The sequence below is a fragment of the Sus scrofa genome, chromosome 6, assembly GCF_054392235.1.
Source record: "Sus scrofa isolate SSC_HxYL_T2T_F1_AM1 chromosome 6, Sscrofa_HxYL_maternal_Yorkshire_Landrace_v2.0, whole genome shotgun sequence".
NCBI classification, from domain to species: Eukaryota; Metazoa; Chordata; class Mammalia; order Artiodactyla; family Suidae; genus Sus; species Sus scrofa.
In genome coordinates this window covers 161,627,738-161,653,984 of record NC_139388.1, presented here as the reverse complement: position 1 = coordinate 161,653,984, position 26,247 = coordinate 161,627,738, and the positions used below count along the sequence as shown (strand labels likewise).

The following is a 26,247-nucleotide window of genomic DNA, read 5'->3' as shown; positions in this document are numbered from 1 at the left end:
AACAGGTTCCCCCGGGGGCGGGAGGGGCGGGAGCGTAGCGCAGCTCGCAGCGCCGAACGACCCCGAGCCGTCGATGCTGCCCGGAGCTGACGACGGTTCCCCCCGAACCTTCCCGGAGTCCCCGCAGGACTCCCGCTCCCGGACCTACGCGGTGCGGTGCGCAACCCATCCCACAAGAAGCGCACGCGGCCGCCGCGGCAGTCCTCCTCCCCCAGCCCGGCCTGAAATGCAATGCGGTCCAGGAGGAAATCCTCCCGCCACGCTGCCTGAAATACCCCTCGGCGCCGACTTAAATTCATGCCCAAACCAGGCAGATCGATCCACCTGGGCCGAAAAGCACCGCCACCTACGCTTGACCTAAATCCCTCCAACTCAAGCTGAAATCACTAAACTGGTTGAAGTTAATTCCCAGCCCTTGTCGAAGTTTGCTCCCACTACTGTCTGACCACCTACCCCCACCCAACGTGACTGGACTCTACCAAACTCAGGGTGAAATCCCCGGAGAGTCTGAAACACGGGTTTACAACCCGATCTCTAGATCCCAGTGCCCTCTGTGAAAACTTCTCAAAACTCCAGTCTGCCTCATCCTCCTTCGGCCTCAGACTCATTGGAGCACTTTGGTCTTCTGCTTCCCTCCTGAAGCTCACCCACCCACTCACATTCTACTGCACCCTTTGGTCCCGCATACCGTCTTTGTTTCTCCCTTTTAAAGGGGGGCTGCATCCCCTCTTTTGTGCCCTTCAGGGCACGGGACCCCACCCCACCCCTGTCGGTTTCCACCTTTGAGCATTCCCCTTCGCCTTCAAAGGCCTGCTTTCTTCGCTTTCTCTTTCCACATTAGCACGGAGGGGCCATATCCTTAGCCCACTGCCTACCATCTCAGCCCTGAACCTTGCTGTTTCCCCGCCTCAGTTTCCTTTCATTCATGCTTCTCCAGAGTTCTTTCCCCACCCTTTCCCAAGATCCTGGTGATTTTTCCGTTTCTCACTATATGCGAAATTAGTTCATCTCATATTACTCTCAATCCAGTTTTCTCTTAAACCCTGAAGTCCACCATCTAACCTTTCTTATCCCATGAAATCCTTCCTGTTGCCAACCCACACTCACTGAAATGCCCATTTACCCCAAATCTTAAATTAGGGGCAGTACCCAGAAATTTTCTCTGCATCTTCTCTGTTAGCATCCATTTCCCTGCACCATGAGCCCTTCTTGCCTAGTACTTGTTACTACATTTATAAACACCAGCAATTTGATTTACAGGATGAATTTATCACTGTTCTTTACAGTTAAATGAAGTAACTATATTTGTTGAATTGATTGAAGACTAGATTTTAGATCAAAGACTAGGATTAATATCCAAAGGAATAAAGTCTCTTAATTTGTTACTGAAAAAACCAAAATTCCTTCCTCTTAACATTTCTGAACAAAAACAACAAAAGAACCTGTTAGGGAAGAGTGCCTGTAATTGGACCAGGTCACAATGTGTATATTGAAATAAAATTTTAAGTGTTATCAACTTCTGGATACTCAACATTTTAAATATTTATCTGTTGCATTTGAAGAACAAAAGTAATCCAAATCAACCCAAGAGCCTATTGTAGAGTGCCTGCCAAGGTATTTAATTTTTTTGTAACAAATACATACTTAATATTTCTCAGGTGCTAGGTACTGTTCTGGGCACTGGTGATGCAATTCTAAACACAGTAGACAAAATTTGATGATAGCACAGTGATGACACTCAGTTTTGCCCTATGTTTAAAGAGTTAATTCAGTGACCAAATTAAGAAATGAGTTATTATAAGGGAAGAGAAAGTAACAGGTAAAGAAGAAAATTGCTTGCCACTGAAATTGGGAATAGAACCCAAGAGGTAATGAGACAGAGCCGACCAATTCAGATGGTACATAAAAAGACTCATCAACAGTGGCAGGTTTATAGAACATGACAGAGGAAGCTGTGCTGAGCTGAGAAGAGGAAGCAGAGAAGGAAGCAGAGAAAAACAAAGTCTGTGATAAAAAACTGGAAAGGAGCCACAGAAGGCTACAAAAAACAAGGAAGGCCATTTTGAACCGGATCCTGGAGTGACTAAAAAGCCAGAGTATCATTTGAGGATGCCAGTAGTATAATCACACTTTTTTGCATGTAAGAAAGCAAGTGAGGACTTTAAACTCTGTTGAATTGGAATAGCAGGAGAGGGGCCTGTGGTATGAATATTCATACCTTCACTGGCATTTTTATTTTTATTGCAACAACATCTTGAAAATGTTAAAGCCCACCAAAACAAATTCTCATTTATTTAATTCACATTTATCCTTACTTAGAAGATTTTAGAAGAAAAAGAAATAGCTCAGTCTAGAAGAGAGGTATGATGGATGGTCTCAGAGACAAGATATGAGGAGTTTCTAATAATAATAAAGTAATTTTAAAAAACATTTATTTAATATCTATTTTGAACCAGGGAAACAACTGTGAGCAAAAAAACATGCACAGTTTTTGCCCTTTTAGAACTTTATAGGCTTTAAAGGGAGGTAGGCAAATAAGCAGTAATCATAAAGTGTGATGGGATCTTTGATAAGGGAATTTAAAGAAGTAAGGGGTAAACATCTTGTTTTCTATGGGCATAAACTACCAAACCGCGAAAATCTGGAACGTTTTCCAGAGGAAAGGATATTTAAATAATTATTAAAAATGGGAAAGCCAGGAAAAGGACTATGAGATGGTGGGAAGAGATTTCCAAAAAATAAGAGCAGCATGTGCAAAGGCCCTGGAGGGAATGGCAGGGAAACAATTTAGAGGAGTTAAAAGTCGGTGGTATGTGACTGGAGTGTAGAATTCTAGAGAGGAAGCAGTGAGAAAGGAAACTAGAAAGGTAGGCAGACACAAGATCTGAGAGCACCACTTAAACTGTAGTAAGGAGTTTGAACTTTATTCTGAGGGAATGGGAATCCATTGAAACATTTATATAGAAGAGAGAGGGGATAGATGCTACTTAAATTTTTTTAATTAATTTATTTTTTTATTATTACTCAATGAATTTGTTACATTTATAGTTGTACAATGATCATCACAATCCAATTTTATAGGATTTCCATCCCACACCTCCAGTACATCCCCCCACCTCCCAAACTGTCTCCTCTGGAAACCATAAGTTTTTCAAAGTCTGTGAGTCAGTATCAGTTCTGCAAAGTTCATTCTGTCCTTTTTTCAGATTCCACATGTCAGTGATAGCATTTGATGCTGGTGTCTCATTGACTGACTGACTTCACTTAGCATGATAATTTCTAGGTCCGTCTATGTTGCTAAAAATGCCGGGATTTCATTCCTTTTAATGGCTGAGTAATATTCCATTGTGTATATATGTACCACCTCTTCTTGATCCACTCCTCTGTCGATGGACATTTAGGTTGTTTCCATGTCTTGGCTATTGCAAATAGTGCTACAATGACCATCGGAGTACATGTGTCTTTTCAAGTCATGGTTTTCTCTGGATAGATGCCCAGGAATGGGATTGCTGGGTCAAATGGTAGTTCTATTTTTCATTTTCTGAGGAATCTCCATGCTGTTTTCCACAGTGGTTGCACCAATTTACAATCCTACCAACAATGTAATAGGGTTGCTTTTTCTCCACACCCTCTCCAGCACTTAGTGTTTGTAGACTTTTGGATGATGGCCATTCTGGCTGGTGTAAGGTGGTACCTCATAGTGGTTTTGATTTGCATTTCTCTAATAGAGTTGAACATCTTTTCATGTGTTTTTTGGCCAACTGTGTGACTTCTTTGGAGAATCATCTGTTTAGATCTTCTGCCCATTTTTTGATGGGGTTGTTTGTTTTTTTGGTATTGAGCAGTAGGAGGTGTTTATAAATTTTGAAGGTTAATCCTTTGTCAGTCGATTCATTTGCAAAGATTTTCTCCGATTCTGTGGGTTGTCTTTTCATTTTGTTTAAGGTTTCCATTGCTGTGCAGAAACTTTGAAATTTGATTAGGTCCCATTTGTTTATTTTCATTTTTACTGTCATTATTCTAAGAGGTGAATCTGAGAAGATGTTGCTGTCATTTATGTCAGAGAGTGTTTGGCCTATGCTTTCCTCTAAGAGTTTTATGGTATCTGGTCTTATATCTAGGTCTTTAATCCATTTTGAAATTTCTTGATGAGTCTGGCTAAGGATTTATCAATTTTGTTGATCTTTTCAAAGAACCAGCTTTTCATTTCATTGATCCTTTCTATGGTTTTCTTCATTTCTATTTCATTGATTTCTGCTGTGATCTTTATGATTTCTTTCTTTCTACTAACTTTAGGTCTTGTCTGTTCTTCTCTCTCTAGCTGCTTTAGATGTAAAGTTAGCTTGTTTATTTGAGCTTTTTCCTGTTTCTTGAGGTGGGCTTGTATTGCTATAAACTTTCCTCTTAGAATGGCTTTTGCTGCATCCCATAGGTTTTGGAGAGTCATGTCTTTGTTGTCATTTGCTTCTAGGTATTTTTTAATTTCCTCTTTGATTTCTTCAGTGATCCATTGGTTGTTCAGTACCATGTTGTTTAGTCTCCACTTTTTTCTTTTTTCTTTTTTTTTTTGCAGTTTTTTTCTTATTGATTTCCATTCATATAGCGTTGTGGTCAGAAAAGATGCTTGATATGATTTCAATTTTCTTAAAGTTATCGAGGTTGGATTTGTAGCCCAAGATGTGATCAATCTGAAGAGAATGTTCCATGTGCACTTGAGAAGAATGTGTATTCTGTTGCTTTTGGATGGAATGCCCTATAAATATCTATTAAGTCCATCTGGTGTAATGCTCCATTCAGAGCCTGTGTTTCCTTATTGATTTTCTGTCTGGATGATCTGTCCATTGCTGTAAGTGGGGTGTTAAAGTCCCCCACTATGATTGTGTTATTGTCAATTTGTCCTTTTAAGGTTGTTAGCAGTTGCTCTATATATTGTGGTGAACCTATGTTGGGAGTGTAGATATTTAAAATTGTTATATCTTCTTCTTGGATTGATCCTTTGATCATTATGTAGTGACCTTCCTTGTCCCTTAAAATATTCTTCATTTTAAGGTCTATTTTATCTGTTATGAGTATTGCTACTCCGGTTTTCCTTTGATTCCCGATTGCATGAAATATTTTCTTCCATCCTCTCACTTTCAATTTGTATGTGTCCCTAGGAGTGAAATGGGTCTCTTGAAGACAGCATATATATGGGTCTTGTTTTTGTATCTATTCAGCCAGCCTATGTCTTTTGGTTGGAGTGTTTAGTCCATTAACATTTAAGGTAATTATTGATATGTATGTTCTTATTGCCATTTTATTAATTGCTTTGGATTTGTTTTTGCTGCTCTTTTTTCTTTCCTTCTTCTCTTGTTCTCTCCTCTTGTGCTCTGATGACTATCTTTAGTGTTGTATTTGAGTTGATTTTTCTTATTTGTTTGTGTATTAATTATAGATTTTTGGTTTGCAGTTATTCTGAAGTTTTGATATAAGAGTCTATATATATATATGAGATTGTTTGAAGTTGTTGGTCTCTTAATTGCAAATGCATCTCCAATGTCCTGCATTTGTACTCTCCTCACGATTTCTGATTTTGGTGGCATAATTGTGTGGATGATTTTGTATGTTTATTGTATATAAATTTTTAAAAGATCAGGTTAACTGCAGTGTGGAGAATGGTGTAAAAGAGAGTGAAGGTGGAGAATTCATTTAGAACATAAGACCACATTAGCATTCCTAGGTAACCTTTGAAATAAAGGATTTGAGTGGTTTTCTTATACAATCCACAACATTTGTCTTTTTGTCCTTGGTTTCTGGGCAGTTTTAGTATGATGTGTCTATGGGTGGTTTTCTTTATACTTGTTTTCAGGGAAGTTTGCAGAGATTCTTGAGTATGTGGCTTGAGATCTTTCACAGCTTGCAAAATTCTTGGCTATTGTTTATTTATATATTACTTCTGTTTCATTCTCTTTCTTCTTCTGGAACTTCAACTAAATGAACATGAGGCTCTTTTCACTGAATAGCATCTGTCTCCTATGCTTATTTTTTATTCTTTTGTCTCTGTGCTTCAGTCTAGATTTTGTTTGTTTGTTTGTTCTTCCAGTTCACAAATTTTCTCTTCAGTGACATCTTGTCTGCTAAGTCTATCTATTGATATTTGATTTTTTGTTTTTGTTCTTTTGGTTGCAGCCACAGCATGTGGAACTTCCCAGGCCAGGATTGAACCCATGCCACTTGGAATTCCCATTGTGGCTCAGCAGATTAAGTACTCAACATAGTGTCTGTGAGGATGCAGGTTCAATCCCTGTGGCCTTGCTTAGTGGGTTAAAATCCAGCATTGCAGCATGCTGCAGCGTAGGTTGCAGATGTGGCTCAAATCTATGGCTATGGTGTATATAGGCCACCAGCTGCAGTTCTGATTCAACCCCTATCCTGAGAACTTCCACAGATGCAGCCCTAAAAAGGAAAAAAAAAAAATGAACTCATGCCACAGCAATAACCAGAGCAGTGGCAGCACCAGATCCTTAACCTCCTGAGCCACCATGGAACTCCCTAAGTTCTTAATTTTAGTTATTAGATATTTAAATTCTGTAATTCACTTTAATTCTTATGCCTTTTACGTTTTTGCTAAAATTCTTTTTCTTGTCATTTAATTTCTTGAACATATTAATTATAGCTATTTTATAGTTCATGTCTCATAACTTCTGTCTGGAGCTTCTGAGGGTCTGTTCCTATTGTCTGCTTTTTCTCTTGATTACCAATCAATTCTTACATTTTTGTAAGCATAATCTTATTTTATTTTATTTTTTGGGGGGGCAGTCTACTTTTGGATCAGATTTACTCCTAGCATTTTTGAGGGTTTCCAAACTGTTTTAGTTATATATTGTTTTTGTTATATATTGTATCTCAAAACACTCTAATAACACGTAGGGCTTTAAACAGCAATGATTAATTATTTCTTGTAATTCTCTGAGTTGACTGGATAGTTCTGCTCCCTTTGGCATTGGCTGGGGTCCCTCATAAAGCTCCATTCACCTGAGAGCTTGGCTGGGGCATTTTGGTGCTCTTCTACTTGGCCCCTCTCTCCATAAAATGTCCCATCCTCCAGGGCTTTTCCATAGCTTATTTCTCCACTGGGATAACCCCTTCCTTATGTTAGGTTCAAAGGGAGAATTTCAACAGTGCAAACCCTAGGGAGCAAGTGCTTATTAAATCTATGTTCGTGTCACTTTTACTGAAGTCCTTTTTTTTGGGCCACACCAGCAGTATATGGAAGTTTCCAGGCCAGAGATCAAATCTAAGTCATATCTGCAGCCTATACCACAGCTGCAGCAATGCCAGTTCGTTACCCAACTGCACCTGAGTGGGGCTTGAACCCATGTGCCACCACAGAGAAAACACTGGACCCTTAACCTGCTGTACCACAGTGAGAACTCCTTACTGAAATACTATTGTTGAAAACAAATCATGTGGCAAAGCCCAGAGCCAATGTCGAGAGAACCACCCAAAGGCATAAATACTGGAAGTCGTGTTTCATAGAAGGGTCTACCAGTGTACCAGATTACCATACCAAATGAAAGCCTTGGGTGTTTATCCAGACATTTCCTCTTTAGCAGTCCTTGATCTCCAATTTTTGTCATCTTAGTCCTGTAAACCTGCCCAAAGCTCTCAGCTTCTCAGCCTCTTGATTGCTGACTAAAAATCAACGAAAACATGAAAGGGAAAAGCAGTGCCAAATGATGGGCTCATCTCTCTGTACTTCCTCTGGCATTTGACCCTTCAAGTTCTCACTTGGAAATTGTCCAGTGCCTTCACATAGATATTTCTTCTATTCTGCCCACTTTGTCTGGTTGTTGTCAGTAAGAGGGATGGTCTTAAATGAGCAGATCGGTCATGGCTGGAAGCAGACATCCCGCAGAATGGAAAAAGGTGGAGAAAAGTACTTCAAGGTAGAGAGTTGAAAGAGTAGACCCTGACAGAGAAGGAGATTTTTCCATGTCTAGGAACTGGCTAGTAGTTTGCATATTCCATGAAGAGGAAGAGCCTTGCCCCGTTGCCTCATGGTGCCCCAAGAAGCAGAAAGAGCTCAAAAAGAAATGGCTGCTGGGCCCCAGGCACCTCCAGCCTCCACAAAATTCTCCAATCTCCAGCAGGGCAGGGAAGTCACAGAACCACCTTTCCTTGGAGGACCTTAGCTTGCGCTGGGTTATACTGTGGCTCTTTTAGGGTTAACTAGTATAGTGAGACCAGAGGGCCCTTCCTGATGCTCTAGACTGCAGAAGACCCCTGCATCTCGTATAGATCTGTACCACCGTCAGCCCTATAGAAGGGGAGGAAGTCCTGATTATGACTGTAATTCAACATTTCAGTTCTCTGGCAAATGGGCTTTCATTTCAGAAAAAATGAAGTAAAATGATACTGAATGTACCAGATCTTGATGGATGCAAATTCATACCATACCCACTATAGTATGTTAAACAGTTAGTTAAAAAAAAAATCCAGCAGAAAATTGGCGTCAATGGACACACCTTCAATACTCTATTTGGGCATTGATATTTGGTAACAACTCTAAGATGTAATTCACACACCAGTTACCAATTTACTCATTGAAAGTGTACAATTCAGTGGGTTTTAGCATATTCACAGATGTGTACAACCATCACCACTGTCACTTTTAGAACATTTCATCACCTAAGAATGAAACTGTAGCCTTTAGCCATCCTTATTCTGTCTGCTTATTTTTCCCGGTGCTGAGCAACACGAATCTACTTCCTGTCTCTATATATTTGCCTATTGTAGGAAATTCATGTCAGTTGAATCTTAGAATATGTGGCCTTTGTTTTTGGTCTGTCTTCTTTTACTTACTGTCTTCGAGCTTGATCCATGTTATACAGCATGGATCAGTACTTCATCCCAATTTATGGATGAGTATACTTCCTTATATAGATATTCCACATTTTGATGATTCCCTTTGTGATGGACATCTGAATTCTTTATATTGTTAGAGTATTGTGAATAATGCTTCTATAACTGTATATGTAGTCATTTTTGTATAGACATATGTTTTCATTTCTCTTGGATACATACCTAAGAGAAGAATTGCTGGGTCAAATGTTAACTCTATGTTCCACTTTTTGAGGAATTGTCAGGTTGTTTCCAAATTGGCCTAACCAAATTACATTTCCACCAGCAGTATGTGAGAGTCTGGTTTCTCCACATTTTCTCTAATAATTATAAGCTGACTTTTTGATGATAGCCATTCTAGTGGGTGTGAAGTGTTATCTTTTGGTTTTGATTTGCACTTCCTTGATGACTGATGATGCTGAGCATCTATTCATGGGCTTACTGGTCTCTCATATCTTCTTTGGGAAAAGGTCTGTTCAATCCTTTGCTTCTTTTTGAATTGGGTTGTCTTTTTATTATTAAGTTACCAAGAGTTCTTTTGTATTCTAGATCCAAATTCTTTACCAGATGTGTGATTTGCCAACATTTTCTCCCATTCTTTGGATGTCCTTTCACTTTTTTGGTAGTCCTTTGCAACATAAAAGTTTTGATTTTTTTTTTTTTTTTTTTTTGCCTATGCCTGTGGCATGTGAAGTTCAAGGGCTAGGAATCGAACATGCATCATAGCAGCAACCTGAGCCATTGCAGTGACAACACCAGATCCTTAACCCACTGCGCCACTAGGGAATTCCACAAAGGTTTTAAATTTTGATGAAATTCAGTTTACTTTTTTCCCCCCTTTTGTTGCTGTGCTTTTGGTGTCATGTCCAAGAAATCATTGCCAAATCCACGGTCATGAAGTTTTTCATCTATCTTTTCTTCTAACAATGTTGTAGTTTTAGCTCTTACATTTAGGTTTTTGATCCATTTTGAGTTAATTTTTGTATAGGGTGTGAGGTAAACGTCCAGTTTCATTCTTTTACATTTGGCAATCTAGTCATCTCAGTTCTCTTTGTTGAAAAGACTATTCTTTCCTCATTATATGGTCTTGCATCCTTGTCAGATATCATTTAAACATAGACACCTGGCTTTATTTTAAAACAATTTTTTAATTTTTATTTTTTGGAGTTCCCATTGTGGCTCAGCGGTAACAAACCCAGCTAGTATCTGTGAGGACATGGGTTCAATCCCTGGCCTCGTTCAGTAGGTTAAGGATCTGGTGTTGCCATGAGCTGCAGTATAGGTCACAGATGTGGCTTGGATCCCGAGTTGCTGTGGCTGTGGTGTAGGCTGGCAGCTACAGCTCCAATTCGACCCCTAGCCTGGGAACTTCCATATACCACTAGTGCAGCCCTAAAAAGACAAAAAAAAAATTTTTTTTTAACTTTTTGGCTGCACCCATGGAAGTTCTAGGGCTAGGGATTGAACTCGTGCCACAGCAGTGACCCAAGCCACAGCAGGGACAAGGCCCGATCCTTAACCTGCTGAGCCAGCAGGGAAATCCTATATATGAATTCTAGAATCACTTTGTCAATTTCTACAAGAAAGTCAGCTGGGATCCTAATAGGGATTGCATTGAATCTGTAGGCAAATTTGGAAAGTATTAACATCTTAACACTAAGTCTTTCAACCCATGAACATGGGATGTCTCCATTCATTTAGATCTTATTTAATTTCTTTCAGCACTGTTTCCTACTTTTCAGAGTACAAGCCTTGCACTTCTTTTGCTGAATTGATATCTAAATATTTTACTCTTTTTGGTGCTACTGTAAATGGAGTTGTTTTCCTAGTTTCATATTTGGATTGTTTGAATACAAACGTATAGGAACAAAATTGAATTTTATGTACTGCTCTTGTAACCTACAGCCTTGCTGAACTTGTTTACTAACTTCTTGTAATTTTTTAGTGTATTTCCTAGGATTTTTTTAATATGAAAGATTATGTTATCTGTGAATAGAGATAGTTTTATTTCTTTCTTTCCAACCTAGATGCCTTTTGTTTATTTTCCTTGCCTAATTGCCCTGCCTAGAACCTATAGTACAGTGTTAAATAGAAGTGACCATAGCAGCCTCGTTTTATTCCTGATCATAGGAGGAAAGCATCCACTCTTTCACCATTAAGTGTGATGTTTGCTGTGGCTTTTTCATGTATGGCTTTTATTATGCTGAGATTTTTTCCTTCTACTTCTAGTTTGTTGAGTGTTTCCTCATGAAAGGGTGCTAGATTTTGTCAAATGCTTTTTCTTTGTATATTGAGATAATTATGTGGTTTTCTTTTTTATTCTACTGACCTGCTGCATTAATTTAATTGATTTTCAGACGTTAAGCCAGTCTTGCATTCTGGGGTAAATCCCACTTAATCATGGTGGTACTACTTTATATATGTCACTGGACTTCGTTTGCTAATATTTTGTTTTAAAACACAGTGATAACATTGAGAGGGAAAAGCAATTGCTTTTAAAGGAATCTAGATTCTGATTATTTACTGCGAAAAAAAAAAAGAATCAGTATGAAAAAAATGGAGAAAGCTTGGAGAAGGGAGAAGAAAAAACGTTTTTTTTTTTTTTTTTTTTTTTGTCTTTTTAGGGCCACACATGCAGCGTATGTAAGTTCCCAGGCTAGGAGTCAAATTGGAGCTACAGCTTCTGGCTTCTGCCATAGCCACCACAATGCAGGATCTGAGCCACACCTGCAACCTACACCCCAGCTCATGGCAGTGCAGGATCCTTAAACCATTGAGCAAGGCCAGGGATCAAACCTGTGTCCTCATGGATGCTCATCAGATTTGTTTCTGCTGAGCCACAACAGGAACTCTGAAAAAACAATTTTTAAGTTCAGGTTCCTCGGACCCCTTAGTAAAGAAAGCATATTGCCAAATGGGGAGTCATTAAAAGTTAATGTGGGAAGTTGCCACTGTGGTATAACAGGGTCAGTGGCATCTTGGGAGCATTGGGACATAGGCTTGATCCCCAGCCTGGCACAATGGGTTGAGGATACAGAGTTGCTGCAACTGTGGCTTAGGTTGCAACTGCAGCTCAGATCTGATTCCTGGCCCAGGAACTCCATATGCCACAGGATGGACCAAAAAAAAAAAAAAAAGTTAATGTGGTGTCTTCCTCACTTAACAAGATGACGCAGCTGACTTAATGGCAGTCCATCTAAGTGTTTGGTTATTTTTTCAGCAGCAGCAATGAGTTTTTCTGAGCCCCCATGACTAATGGGCAGATCTAACCCCTCTGCATACAAATTGGTTCCACTGCCTCCGCTTTGGAAGGCCTTTCACTTGTAGTAGATGAGTTAAGAATCCAGCAGTCAGCAGCATAAGGAAATGCATGCTATCAGATTGTGGAGGGAACAGGAGCCAGGGGAGCCAAGGTTTTGACTACCAAACTGAGGAGTTCTCCTGAATTTGTTGGGCAGTGAGCAGCCATTAAATGTGTTGAGTCTGAGAGTGACATGACCGAAGATGTGCTTTAAGAAGATGAGACTGGCATCAGTGTATTGAACATAAGAGATCAAATAAACAACTGTGGGGCGAGAATGAAAAGTATGCAGAAGTAAAGCAAACTCTCTAGGATTTGGTAGTTGGATTTGAGGATCAAAGCAAAGGAAGGACTCTTAGATTTTAAAACTAGACAATCTGAAGTCAGGATTTGACCAGAAGGGAAGATGATAACCTAGGCTTTAAATGAGTTGACATTTAATTAGCAAGGTTTGCCTGCCGACTTTCCCATTTGACTTGTGTACAACTGAAAATAAAACAGTTAACGCTGATAAGCATTTATAAGGAAAGGACACTGGGGCTGTTTAATTTGGCAAATGTATAGATATTATAAGAAGAGAAAGATGAAAGGGCTCATTTATTTTCCTAATGACCTAGCTTCTGGCCTTTAGCTCAGCATACTCACCTTCACAGGACACTACCAGGCAGCTGAAGAAAGCAAAGCTTGTTCAGGCAGAAGCGCCCCAAGCACTCACTCCCATTTTTTTTTTTTTTTCTATTCTGCTGCTTTCATGTTCATCTCCCTGCTTCTGGGTAGCCAGCTCCATACTCCAGCCTTCCCTACTGCAGCTAATCTGCCTGTGGCCTCTTGACCGTAACACACGACTCTCCTTGTCTCATGTTGACTCTCTCTTTCCACAGGTTCAAATTTCAGCAATCTCACAGTTTCCTAGAAAAGACTCTTGCCAGCTCAAACCATCAGAACCCTCCTGCTCAGCCTGACCCCAGGATCTCTGCCAGGAGATGATAGGGATTGGGCAGTTTTTCTTAAATATATTTTCTATCAAATATACGGTCCTGATGTAATAGCTTGCAATTCTGATTGATTAAACCTTTGAGTAAGGACTATATTTACCTTGATAGTAATGTTGAAATTCAGTTGCTGAAAATAGAAAAATGGATTCCCCTAACTGTAGCTGAAAAATCAGGATTAGAGGCTTTTATTTCCCTCTGAAACCAGGAGGACCTGGCTGTCAAGCTTCAGCTTAATTTTACCATGATTTAGAAGTCTGTTTCATTTCCCTGGTGTTGACTCACCAGTCTAGATTAATTTTCCAGGGTGTTGTGCTAATTATAGGCTAGTGGAACTAATGGACTAAATCAAAATGGCAACAAGTGAAAACGTAGCAGAGCCTCTGGGATCTGCTGGGATGCAGAGCTATTTATAACCTCACAATTGTATGGTTGCTATTAATTAAGAAGAATTGCAGTGACCCTCAATTTTCAAAGGCACCCACCATCATTTTCTAGTTAATCCTTCCCATCTATTACCGCAGCTGTTTTATTCAGAGGGTGGAGCTGATGAATTACTTGCCTGAAGTCATGTCTGTGGTAACGCCAAAATTATACTTTAAATGTTATGAATAATAATAAAAATAATACATTCGTGGAGCGCTTTGCAGTTTTCAAAAGGTCTTCCCCTTTGTCATTTCATTTACACTTAACTACGCATCCCTCAGAAGGTTTCCTGTTGCTTAGTTGAGGAAGCAGAAGAGAAGAGAGTTGGGTTGAGAGCCGTCTCGGTTAAATTTGAGAAAGTAAAGAATACAAGGTGCTCTTCAGGCATCCAGAGTTCAAAATCATAAGATCTTTACTCTCCATCACCTCCTTCTGTTAGGTTTTCTTGGCCTTTGAAGATCCATAGGGCAAATACTTAGTTACACTAACCTTCTGTTTTGGGAGTCTCTAGTTTTGTTCCAGCCAAATCTAAAAGATAGAAGAATCTAGTGCACTTAGAAACCTCGATCTAAGAAAGTTGAGGTAATCCTGAGATTCTTATGCTAGATTGCTGGAATAAATCTCCAAAAAATAGAACTGGTTCCAGTGCCTGTGGTGAACTGTCATTGCAGGGCTCCTTCTGCTCTTCTTTCCGCCACAAAAGCCTGAGCCCTTCCTGGTCTTTGCGGGCTCAGGGCGTCCAGACATTCTACATTCCATCTCCCAGAATCTTTTATAATCCCACAAGCAGAGACTCATACATTACAACCCTTGGGTGTGTTGGAAAAGGTTATGGAGTCTAACATCATCACCTTACAGATGAAGAAGCTGAAACTTAGAGGGGCTTTTCCAAGTCCTGTAGCTAGTAATTGTCAGAAATGGGGTGAAAACCTCCCAGACTTTTGCTCAAGTAGAGAAGGACCTGATGACAACACTCTCTCACTAAAGCCATGTTTGCCACAGCAACCCGGTCAATTAGCACATGGAGCAGTCCAAAATGTGTTCAGAGATGCTCCTTGACACAGGTGCCTGGGGTCATATTGCTTTGCCCCTTTGGGAATTCATTAGGCAAATTAGAAAACTGGAGACCCTGGAAAGTCTCGTGGGAAAGAATTTTGTTTAATCAAGCATTTCTCAAATTATTTCATTATTTTTTTAAGTCAGAGAAAACCTAGAAACAGCCTATGTAATTCCTGCTCCTTGATACACATTGAAGAATGAATAAATGATACTCGTTGAAATGGGGCGGTCACAAGCTCGGCGAAAAGCTTACTTCCTTGCTACATGTTAGTTTATCTTCACAACACCGTAGGAATAGGTATTATTATCTCTACTTAAAGATGGGCTCCAGACTGATTGCATGTGACAGATTAAACTCAAACTTGCTGAAATGCAAAGAGGGGTTTATCAGTCCATGTAACTGAGAAGCTTGGAATATCGCAGTTTGCAGGGTTCTCTTTCTCCTACCTCTGCTTCCCTCTGTGTGCCAATTCTATCATGCATTCTACAGATGTCCTCCTAAGAATGGAGACCTGGGAATTCCTGCTGCGGCACAGTGGGTTAAGGATCCAGCACTGACGCAGCTGTGGGGTAGGTGGCAGCTGAGACTCGGACTTGATCCCTTGCCCAGGATCTTCCCTGTGCTGTGGGTGCAGCCAAAAAAAGAATGGAGATATGGCTGTGCACAGCTTAGGTTTATGCCCCAGTGACTCGGCAGCCAGAGAAGCGAGTATTTTCCCACTGCCTGTACCGCTTAGCAAGATCCTAGAGAGGAACTCTATTGGCTAGTGAGTGTCCTGTGCTCCTCTGCTGTCCATCTCTATGGCTGGGAAAATGAGAACTGTGGTTGGTTAAGACTGAGTCTCATGCCCTCTCCTATAGACAAGGAAGATGTGTTTTCAGAAGAAGACCAGAAAGGAACTCAGACAAAACACTAGTCAATCTGGAAGTTAAAGTAATCTATCTCAGGTCACATAGCCAATAAGTCTCAGAACTGGGATTTGAACCCAGGTCTGTCTGGCTCCAAAGTCTCGCTCTCTCTTTCTGAGTAACTATATATGTATATAGCCCATATTGTTGTTTCAATAAGATATTATTTTCACTCTTAAGGAATAGTCTGGTAGAAGATGTACATCCTTGTAGAATTAGTAGTGAAAGTTTTAGGAACCATGGGCGTTTAGATGTTAGAGAGATCATGTCTTTATTTATTTATTTATTTGTCTTTTTCCAGGGCCACACCTGCGGCATACGGAGGTTCCCAGGCTAGGGGTCGCATTGGAGCTTTAGCCGCTGGCCTATGTCACAGCCACAGCAAACCAGATCTGAGCCACGTCTGTGACCTACACAGCTCGCGGCAACGCCAGATCATTGACCCACTGAGCGAGGCCAGGGATCAAACCCATGACCTCATGGTTCCTAGTCGGATTCGTCTCTACTGCGCCACGATGGCAACTCTGAGAGATCATGTCTTGATTATAATCTCCAAAGCCAGTGCTCAGATTCTTTTGAGACTATGAGCATCTTTGAAGATCTCATTAACCCTGTGAACATTTTCCCCTCAAATACACACACACACACACACACACACACAAAAAAAACAATTTTGCACGCATTCTGGGGCATGCATTTTAAAGGTATTCATAGACTTCTATAAATTTATCCTTGGTTCTCCAGGGTACTGAAGACTATGTTAAGAATTCTTGCTTTGTACTTATCTAGAAGAACTAGTCCAAAAGAGCTAGTCTTGCTGTAGAATGTTGGTATGGCCAATCTCAGATGTGGGTCCTTCAATATTAGCAAGGAAGACCCAGGAAGCCCAAGTCAGAATCACATAGAAAGAGGAAAGGCACAGGAGATAGCGTGTTTCTTGGAACAAACGTTGGGAGACATTGGTAAACAAATAAAGGGTTAAATGAGGCAATCACAAGCAGGGTAGGAACTATTCTTAGAAGTTACTGCTACTATTTTTAGTATTAATAATAGAGTCATAACCACATAATCTGACCTCATTTTTTTTTTTTTTTTTGGTTGTTCCCACCGTATACAGAAATTTCTGGGCCAGGGATCGAACCCATGCCACAGCAGTGACCTGAGCCACAGCAGTGACAACGCCAGATTTCTAACCTTCTAGGCCACCAGGGAACTCCTATTATAACTTGTTTTAACTATTTTCTCTATCAGACTCTAAACTCTGCAAGAACAGGATCCATGTCTGCTTCATTCACTGCTTTATCCCCAGGACCTAACTCATGGTAGACACTCAGGAAACACCTTTCTCCTCTAACTGAAGAATGTCTGAACAGCAGAAACTCCATTCCTTGAGATGGAATCTATCCTTTACTGTTCGTATACTTTCTGATGTGGCTTCGGTCACCCCACCCTTGTTTTTCTCCCTTGACACCTTCTGCAACTTCCCAGTCCTCCTGACTCATGCCAAGGGAGCCTCTACCTTCCGTGTATTATAAATGCCCAGGAGCTCCTAAATCCTGGTTGACTCATTGATGGAGCTGTGGAAATAACAGTGCTTGCCTCCAGTTCCTTCCTGACTCCCACTGGGAGAGGTCTTGTTCCCCAGGAAACACTCCTCTGGCCTGCCTAAGAGAGGACCAGACCAGCCCACCCCACAGAAAACACCACTTCCTCCTCCTCATTAGTGGGTGCCCCCAGGAAGATAGATCTTTTCTAAATTTCCTTGAAACCTAGGCCAGCTTTGAAAAAAGGAAGACGGTTCCCCAGTGTTTATTAATCAAAACAAATGTCCTTAATTGCTTGGTAGAGAGTAGGCTTGGATGCAATGCTGTGTCTGTCAGTAGACAGTTTATATCTAGTTTATCCAAAGGAAGTGTTTGCGTCATGTACTTTTAATTTGCTGAAGAAGGATGTGTGTTCAAACCTGTGCAAATTTACACTGAAATTAATTTTTCAAGGTCCGCGTAACCGCAGCTCTGTCAAATCTTCCTTTAAGACGTACTTCCTTTAAAGTGTGACCAACCATGATAAATTACACATATTTATAAATGTCATCTCTCATAGTGTTGTTGTGAAACTTAAAGAGAATGAAGTGTGAAAAACATCCAGCACCATACTTGGCATATCAGTTGCCTTTCCTCTTATTCTATTTCTAGCTCTTAGTCTGGTGGAAGCCAAAACAGATGAAATTCCTATTTGTATGCGCTGGGAATGGTTTGGGCTGTAAATAACAGAAAACTCATCATAGGAGAGTAAGAAATAGGAGCTTTTCCCCTCACATATCACTAAGTCTGATGGAGTCTGCTGGTTTGGTTTTAGTCTGGGAACTTAATGAACCCACAACGAGTAGCTCTTCAATACTCTTGGCCTTTTCCTTATACATAGTGCCTCATGGTTCCACAATGGCTACTGCAGCTCCAGATATCATATTCAGATCTGAGACAGGAAGGAAGGTTAAGAGACCTCTGGTGCTTTCATCAGGAATGCTAGGAGCTTTTTCAGACCACTTTCTACCCCCCAGCAGTTTCAGGTCTTATTGGCAACTCAGCCTCACTGGAAGTTGAGAAACTGAGTGCTTGGCTTTTTCTGCCTTGGTATTAGAGCTGGATAAGGGAGAGGTGGTCAGAAATGGGTCTTTGGTCAACTAACTTGAAATATTGCCACAGCGAAGCTTTTAGTATGACCTTCAATTGTTTTGCAGAGCAGGGAGAGAGAGGTGAGAGTCACTTGGTAAGATTCAACTTTGCTTTCTCCCCCTGTCTAACTAGAGATCCACTGTAACATAGTTGGATCCTACCTGGGACATATACGGGTCTATTAGGCTGCACAGGCAGAGGGGTGCTGGAGTGGGCTCTTACAGTCTCATGAGAGCCAATTGCTAAATTTTTAGGAATGTTGTGAGCCAGCTGATAAACACAGTCATTATTAAAATTGAAATTACACTAACTTATATTTAAATAAATCATATTAAAGGGTCATAAATACTCAAAAAACCTCACTGCGTTCTAATATTTCATTACATTTGAGTACTATGAACTTGAGGTTATTTATGTCTACTGTATCTGTTACGTTATTTTTAAAATGTGCCACTCTGCATTTCTTTTCATCTCTGTGTTTAATGACAACTTGTTGGTAGCTTTAAAATGGCCGTGGTGGGAATACTTACACCAAAGAAATCAACAAATGCTACAAATCTGTTTTTTCTTTCTTTCTTTCTTCCTTTCTTTCTTTCTTTCTTCCTTCCTTCCTTCCTTCCTTCCTTCCTTCCTTCCTTTCTTTCTTTCTTTCTTTCTTTCTTTCTTTCTTTCTTTCTTTCTTTCTTTCTTTCTTTCTCTCTTTCTCTCTCTCTCTCTCTCTCTCTCTCTCTCTCTCTCTCTCTCTCTCTTTCTTTCTTTCTTTCTTTCTTTTTTCTTTTTAGGGCCATACTTGCGGCATACGGAGGTTCCCAGGCTAGAAGTCAAATCCGAGCTGCAGCTGTTGGCCTACGTCACAGCCACAGCAATACAGGATCTGAGCCGCTTCTGCGACCTATATCACAGCTCACGGCAATGTCAGATCCTTAATGCACTGAGCAAGACCAGGGATCAAACCTGTGTCCTCATGGATGCTAGTCAGATTTGTTTCCGCTGAGCCACAAAGGGAACTCTTTTTTTTTTTTTAAGTAGTCATTTGCTAGACATTTACCAGCACACTATTGTACAGAGTTCTAGAAAACAATAATTTGGAGAGAGGATGGATATGCATGGATGTTTGAGGTAAGTAGGTAGGCATTTTGAAACAATTTTCAGATCCCTGCCAGAGATGAAACACACAAAGAGATGGTTCCCTGTGTTTTAAACCAGCACAGTATGAATGCATTCTGTGGGTTGCTTACTTTTTGCATGGATGCAAAAAGAAGGGTAATTTCTTCAGCTCTTGGTACTTAAGAGTCGTCCTCAAACCATACTCTCTTTCATTGCCAAGTCATCACACTGTGTGGTTAGATTCTGAGTTTAATAAAGCAACATCAAATATGGTCTCTATTCCCAAGGAGCTAATGATTAAACTGGAATGTGCACAGAAAAAAAAAAAAAATGAAAGTAGTCTATTTTGAATGTTCCATGCTTTTTCTTCACAGCACTTATCTTGATTTGTATCACTTTCTGTCTTTCTGGGTATTTATATACACAGGCATATAAATATACAAATTATAAATATGTATATACAAACAAATATAATATGTAGTTGTATGAACCTTGTTTAATGCTGTGCCCTCCACCGGGCTGTAAGTTCCTTTAGGAATGGCAACTGCATCTCTTTTGTTCATAGCTGTGTCATGGGTATCTACATAGTGCCTTTAAGGTAGTAGACACTCAATTAATGTTTGTTGAATTGATAAGTGAATGAATGAAATGAAATGAGTAGCTTGGATAATAAGCACTGTAGGAGGTGGAAGGAAGGAACACTGACCAGGAACTGGAATGGTTGGGAAAGTTTGACAGAGGATCTAAGACTTGCGTAGGATCTTGAAGGAAGGGTAGGGCATAAATAAGGCTCATGGTACATTTCACACAAGGACTTGTATAGCTGGAGTGGAAAGTATTCCCTTTTGCTAGAGTTTGAGCAAACTCACTGGAGCTGGTGGGTTGCGGTCACCAGGGTTATATTCAATTGAACTTGAACTAGGGTGTTACTTAGACCCACAGGAGGAAAATGTGATTTAAGAAGAAAATGAACATTAAGGCTGAGGAGGAAGCTCAAGGTTGAAAGAAAAGAATAATACCTAACTAGTTTCCCAGCTGCCCAGCTTGCTCTTCTATCCATTCTCCATAAGAAATCAGAGCAATCTTTAAGAAATTACCTCTCATAAACTTAGATGTAAGAATATTCAGCAAAATATTAGCATCTTGGCTCTGGCAATGTACAAAAAATGTATATACTACAGCAAAGTGATGGAGTTTAATTCCAGGGGTGCAAGTCTAGTTCAATATTTGAAAATCAATGAATGTAAACCACCATATTAACAGAAAATTAATGAAGAAAATTCACACAATCATATCAATCAATGCAGAAAAAGCATTTTATGAAATTCAATACATAATCATGAAAACTCTCCAAAAACTAGAAATACAGGAAAACTCAACTTGATAAGGAACATCTACCACAAATGCTGCTGGTAGCATTATGCTTAATGGTGAAAAACCAACACTTTTCCCCTAAGATAAGGAAAAAGGCAAGGATGTCCACTCTTATTCAACATAGTACTAGAAATTCTAGCTATCGCAATAAAAAAAGAAATAGAAATAAAAGACATACATGTTTGAAAAGAAGAAGTAAAAAAGGTGATTGTCAGCAGAATCAGAGAAAAAGAATATGGGTGAATCGGAATACAGGATATTCAAAAATATGAGGGATTAAACAACACCTCTAACTCCAGCAGTCTTGAACAAGAAAGCCTGTAAGAAAGATGAAATAATGTCTTTATCCTGAAACACCACCACCGCCCAATGACCGCCATGACCAAGTGTTGCTGAACACACACATCCAGCTTTCTCTTGATAGTTTCTCAGTTATTCAGATATATAAGTGTAAAAATAAATTTTAAATTATATAATATGTATTTCTACCGTTCTGGTTTGGCCTGTGCCCACTGGGCAAGGGTAAGCCCACCTGTATGTGGTGTGTGTGTGTGTGTGTGTGTGTGTGTGTGTACGTACACCGGGGAAACAGAGGAGTGAGAGGTGCTGTGTTTTTGTATCATTTTATGATGCTGAAGAACTGTAATAGGTCAGCACACTGTGGGGTACTACTTTTCGTCCTTGTTTTCCTGTGGAAGAGAGATCCAGAGGAGCATGAAAGGGGGGGATGAGGAAAGGAAACACCGATTTTGACTGACTTCAGAATTTTTCTTAGTGCCTATTTATAGAAACCAATTCTTTGAAAATTAGCAGACTGCTCTATGTTCATCAATGTTGCTCAGTGTTACGGAAAAAAAATTTAAATCATCTGACATATGAAAATGTCTTTCAGTAAGAAATTTACTCTCAGTGGTAAAAAAACATATGAGTGGCACCCTGTAACCCACAGGAGATGTGAAGACAGATTTGGGGAGCCTGTATGTTGGGAAGATGGACACCTGCTTGACAGCGGCTTAAACTTTTCTCATGTATTTCTCGTGACTTGACTCATATGGCCATTTTGACTTTACAGTGGTTTATTCCTTGTTCCCCAGGTGTGTGAGTCAGGGTCCTGGCAGCAAGCACACTCAAGTGGATTTGGGAAAGAGCTGGATGAAGAGACTATTTACAGAGGTAAGGGCAGGTTAAGGCACAGGACACTGGCCGCAGAGGGGCCTCTGCTGCCCCTCAGGTCTCATGGAAGCTGTCGTGAGGGCGCAGCTCCCCAGTGGAGGTTGGGGAGAAGCACAGGCAGCTCACAGAGGGATAGGGATGTGTATTGCCCTCATAGTCCTGTAGCTCTTCCCCCGCTCTGGTGCCTCCCAGCACTCCCTCCACGGACCCAGCTTGAACCCAGAGGAAAAGGGAGCCCAAGGGCTATGGTCCAGGGCACCTCGTTCCTTGGGACACAGAGGAGGCACAGGAGGAAGGCAAGGGAACCTGGGGGGTGGCCAAAGAGGGAAGGGTGCCAGTTAATCAGTGTGCTTGAAATTTCAGGTGGAAGAAAAATCTGATGCAGCAGATTCCCTCTGGATAGAACCACTCAGGAGAGAAGGTGAGAAAAGTAACTTTATAGGTGCTTTTTCCTCTTAGGAGTTCCCACTGTGGCTCAGCAGGTTAAGAACCCCTGACATAGTGTCTGTGAGGATGTGGGTTCGATCCTTAGCCTCACTCAGTGGGTTAAGGATCTGGCATTGCAGTAAGCTGGGTTGTAGTTTGCAGACGTGTCCTGGATCCATTGTCACTGTGGCTGTGCTGTAGGCCGGCAACTGCAGCTCTGATTCGACCCCTACCCTGGGAACTTCCATATGCTGCAGGTGCAGCTGTAAAAAGAAAAAACAAAACAATGAAATTGCCTAGACCTGGACTATTTGAGGAATGAAAGAAGAAAGAGAAGATAGCACACTCTAGACTGGTCTCCAGAGGCAGCAGGCAGCCCAGATTCGAAGCAACTACCCTATGGTTGGGAAGATTTCTGCCTGTTCCTGCCAAGGTGTTGCTCCGTTTTGCAAGGAATTCAGGCAAAGCTTGATTTAAGAGGCCTGAGTTCTCTTAGAAACCGTCCTGGCTACAGAGGTGCTGACTTAGCTCACCAGGTCTTCCATTCCTAAGGACAAGCCTTGTGGCATCCTCCTACTGGGATGTTTGTGGCAGAGCCTGCCAGGCACATATTACTGTCACCGTGTGCTGATCAGAAATCATACTGCTTAAAGACAAGGATTACCTTGCCTCCAAGTGGGTGAGATTTGACCGAAGGTGAAAAGTCCCTTCTAAACTCCAGTGTTCTCTTCAGAGGTCTTATTTCTCTTTGGCTTTTGTTGTTATTTACTCATTCATTTGTGTAATAAAATTTGATTGAATGCAGTGGGTCAAGCAGGGCCACCACATCGCTCCACTCTACTGTACTTGGCATCAGGGAACTCCTCTTCCCTAGGGGTGTGAAGATGGACTGGGTATCAAGATGAGTAAAATACAGAACATCTATACTATAGAAACTTAGGAAAATACAATGAGTGGGAGAAGCAGAAGTTAATCCCATTGCAGCATTGGGAGTCCTGCAAAAGATACCAATCAAGTGTTGGAGACACAGGCTAGAGCAGTTAACTCTGCCTAGGGCACTGCAATGACACTGGAAGGTCCCCTATCATCTATTACTTGGGTTAAGTCACCAAGTGCCTATTTTAAAACAATATTTCCTGGGAGGTGGGTGATGTTAACTCTCCCCGTTAACAATTTTCAGGTTCATTTTTATAGAAAACAGTCCACCTCTTTCTTCCTATGTATGCTTCTCCTGAGCATTTAAGGATGCTCAAGCCTCCTGCATCCTGAAGAATTCCCCCTGGAGTCCACTTCCCACACCACTCCGGTGTCCCTGTCCCCTGCATAGTGAAACTTCTCACAAGAACTGTCTTCTTTCTCGCTGTCTTCCTTTCCTTACCTCCCAGTCACTCTTCATCTCCCATCTCACCTCAACCTGGCTTCCACTCCTGCCACGCCTTCGAAGCCATCCTCCCTGGGGTTAACAATGGCCTCCACGTTGCTTGAGCCAATCGGCAGCCTTCCAATCCTCAGCTCACTCAACCTCTGAGCAGCGTTTGATGCTATGGACACCACCTCTACTCGATAACTTGGCATTGATAAAATATTTCCCTGGCTTTTCTCTTCTTTGGCTATGCCTTAGTATTGTTTGAAGATCACCTTCTCTCTATGATTTTTAAATGGTGTAGTTTTTTTTTTTTTTTTTTTTTTTAAGGCAAAGCATTTGTTCTGTAATTTGCCACTGGTGTATACTTTCATACACAATTTCTACTGCTCATTTTGCTGTACATTTTGTAATCTTGGCAGACTCCCTGCCCTTTCATGAAAATGTTGTTTAGCGAGTAAACAAACATAAAACATCTAAAATTTGCACTGCTATACAATGCAGGAATAAAACAGATTAAACCAAAATAGAGAAGGTAAATTAAAGGGCAGTTGGGAGGTTGGAACTTGGACTTTAAGATTCCAAGGTAAGCCATCTATAATATACAGCTTAGAAAATGTTGTATGTGTATAACACAAGGTGTACCCTGAAACTAACTTTAAGAAAATTTGTGGAGTTCTTGTCATGGCTCAGCGGAAACAAATCTGACTAGCATCCATGAGGACACAGGTTCAATCCCTGGCCTTGCTCAGTGGGTTAAGGATCCAGTGTTGCCGTGAGCTGTAGTGTAGTTTGCTGATGCAGCTTGGATCCTGTGTGGCTGTGGTGTAGGCCGGTAGCTACTGCTCCAATTCAACCACTAGCCTGAGAACTTCCATGTGCCACAAGTGTGGCCCTGAAAAGACCAAAAAAAAAAAAAAAAAAAAAAGGAAATTTGTAAGACTACAAAGGTGGTTTCCTTTGTAAGGATTTCATTTTGACATAAGTTTATATATATATATATATATATATATATATATATATATTTTTTTTTTTTTTTTTTTTTTTTGGTCTATGTAGGGCCACACTCACAGCACATGGAGGTTCCCAGGCTAGGGATTGAATCGGAGCTGTAACTGCCGGCCTACACCACAGCCACAGCAACATGGGATCCGAGCCACGTCTGCAGCCTACACCACAGCTCACTGCAACAATGGATCCCCAATCCACTGAGCAAGGCCAGGGATCAAACCCGAAACCTCATGGATACTAGTCGGGTTCGTTAGCCACTGAGCCATAATGGGAACACCACTTTGACATAAATTTAAAATGTTTGTCTGAATGACCACTTCCCATGTAATTAAAACAATTTATATATTTAAAAAAATTTTTGGTCCCATCCACAGAATACGGAAGTTCCTTGCCAGGGATCAAATCTGAGCCACAGCTGGGACCTATGCCACAGTTGTGGCAATGTTGGATCTTTAACAGTGCTGGATCCTTAACCCACTGTACAGGCCAGAGGTCAAACAAGCTCTGCCGCAAGACAAGCCAGAAGCAGTGTAATTCTTAAGGTCTTTTCCTAAGCCTCTTTCTCTTGTTCATCTATACTCTCTCCCCAAGTGAACTCACCTGCACTCAGGGCTTCAATGATCATCTTTATAAGAATAACACTGAAGGGACATCTTTAGCCCATTCCCTTCTCCTGAGCCTCATATCCATATATTTTGACATTTCCATTGGAATGTCTGAAAGGTATTGCAACTTTAATTTATTTAAAACCAAACTCACACTGTCCCTTGACTGTTTTGTACAGCAAAGGCCTTTGTACCGTGTCTCTTCTGGCAAACAGCCAGAAATGTAGCATCATTCTCAACATCTTCTCTCCAGTGTCTCCAAATACCAAGTCCTATGGATTTTCCTCAATTATTTCTCCAGTCTCATCACATCTCTCCTCTAACTCCATCTCCTAACTCAAAGCTACCATCACCTCTCCCTGGAGCCATGGCAATGGACAGCTAATTTGTTTGCATATGTGCACTGTCACCTCTTCAATTCATTCCCCACAGGGCAGCCACAGCCGTCTTTTCAAAATACAGCATGACCCGTGTCGTTCCTCTGCTTAATATCATTCAGTGGTTGCCTGCTGCCCTGAGCAAAATCTGTAACTAGGCCCACGGCCCTGAATGACCCAGCTCCACCCTCCCCCCAGCTCATGCCAGCCCTTCTCACTCTTAGCTTACTCTGACACACTGCCTTTCTTCTGCTGGTCCTGCTTTCCTGCTTCTGTTCCAGGACCTGAGAAGTGCTAAGCCTTCTCCCTGGATCTGTCTCCCTTCTCTTTTCACCAGGTGAACTTAATCGATGTCAGAGCTCATCACAAACGCGACGTTCTCAGGGGTTTTCTTGACTTCTGGGCTCGATCAGACCTCTCAGTTGCATGCTGTCCTAACAGCCTAAGCTTATCTTTCTTAGTTATTGTCAGTGTGTAATTACACGCTTGCATGATTATTTGATTCACTCCTACCTTCCCCTCTACACAGAATACTCATGATATCCGGGTCCGTTTCTGTTTTCCTC

The 26,247-nt window shown here is 41.0% G+C and overlaps 1 protein-coding gene across 1 annotated transcript in view; it reads left to right on the top strand.

Moving 5' to 3' along the window:
* LOC102158888 (uncharacterized) overlaps positions 1–26,247 on the top strand; it is a 616,184-nt gene that overhangs the window by 516 nt on the left and 589,421 nt on the right. Inside the window, exons 3-4 of the mRNA XM_084965720.1 lie at positions 21,821–21,899; positions 22,263–22,320. Coding sequence (XP_084821846.1) covers positions 21,821–21,899; positions 22,263–22,320 — 137 coding nt within the window. The remainder of the gene's footprint in view (positions 1–21,820; positions 21,900–22,262; positions 22,321–26,247) is intronic.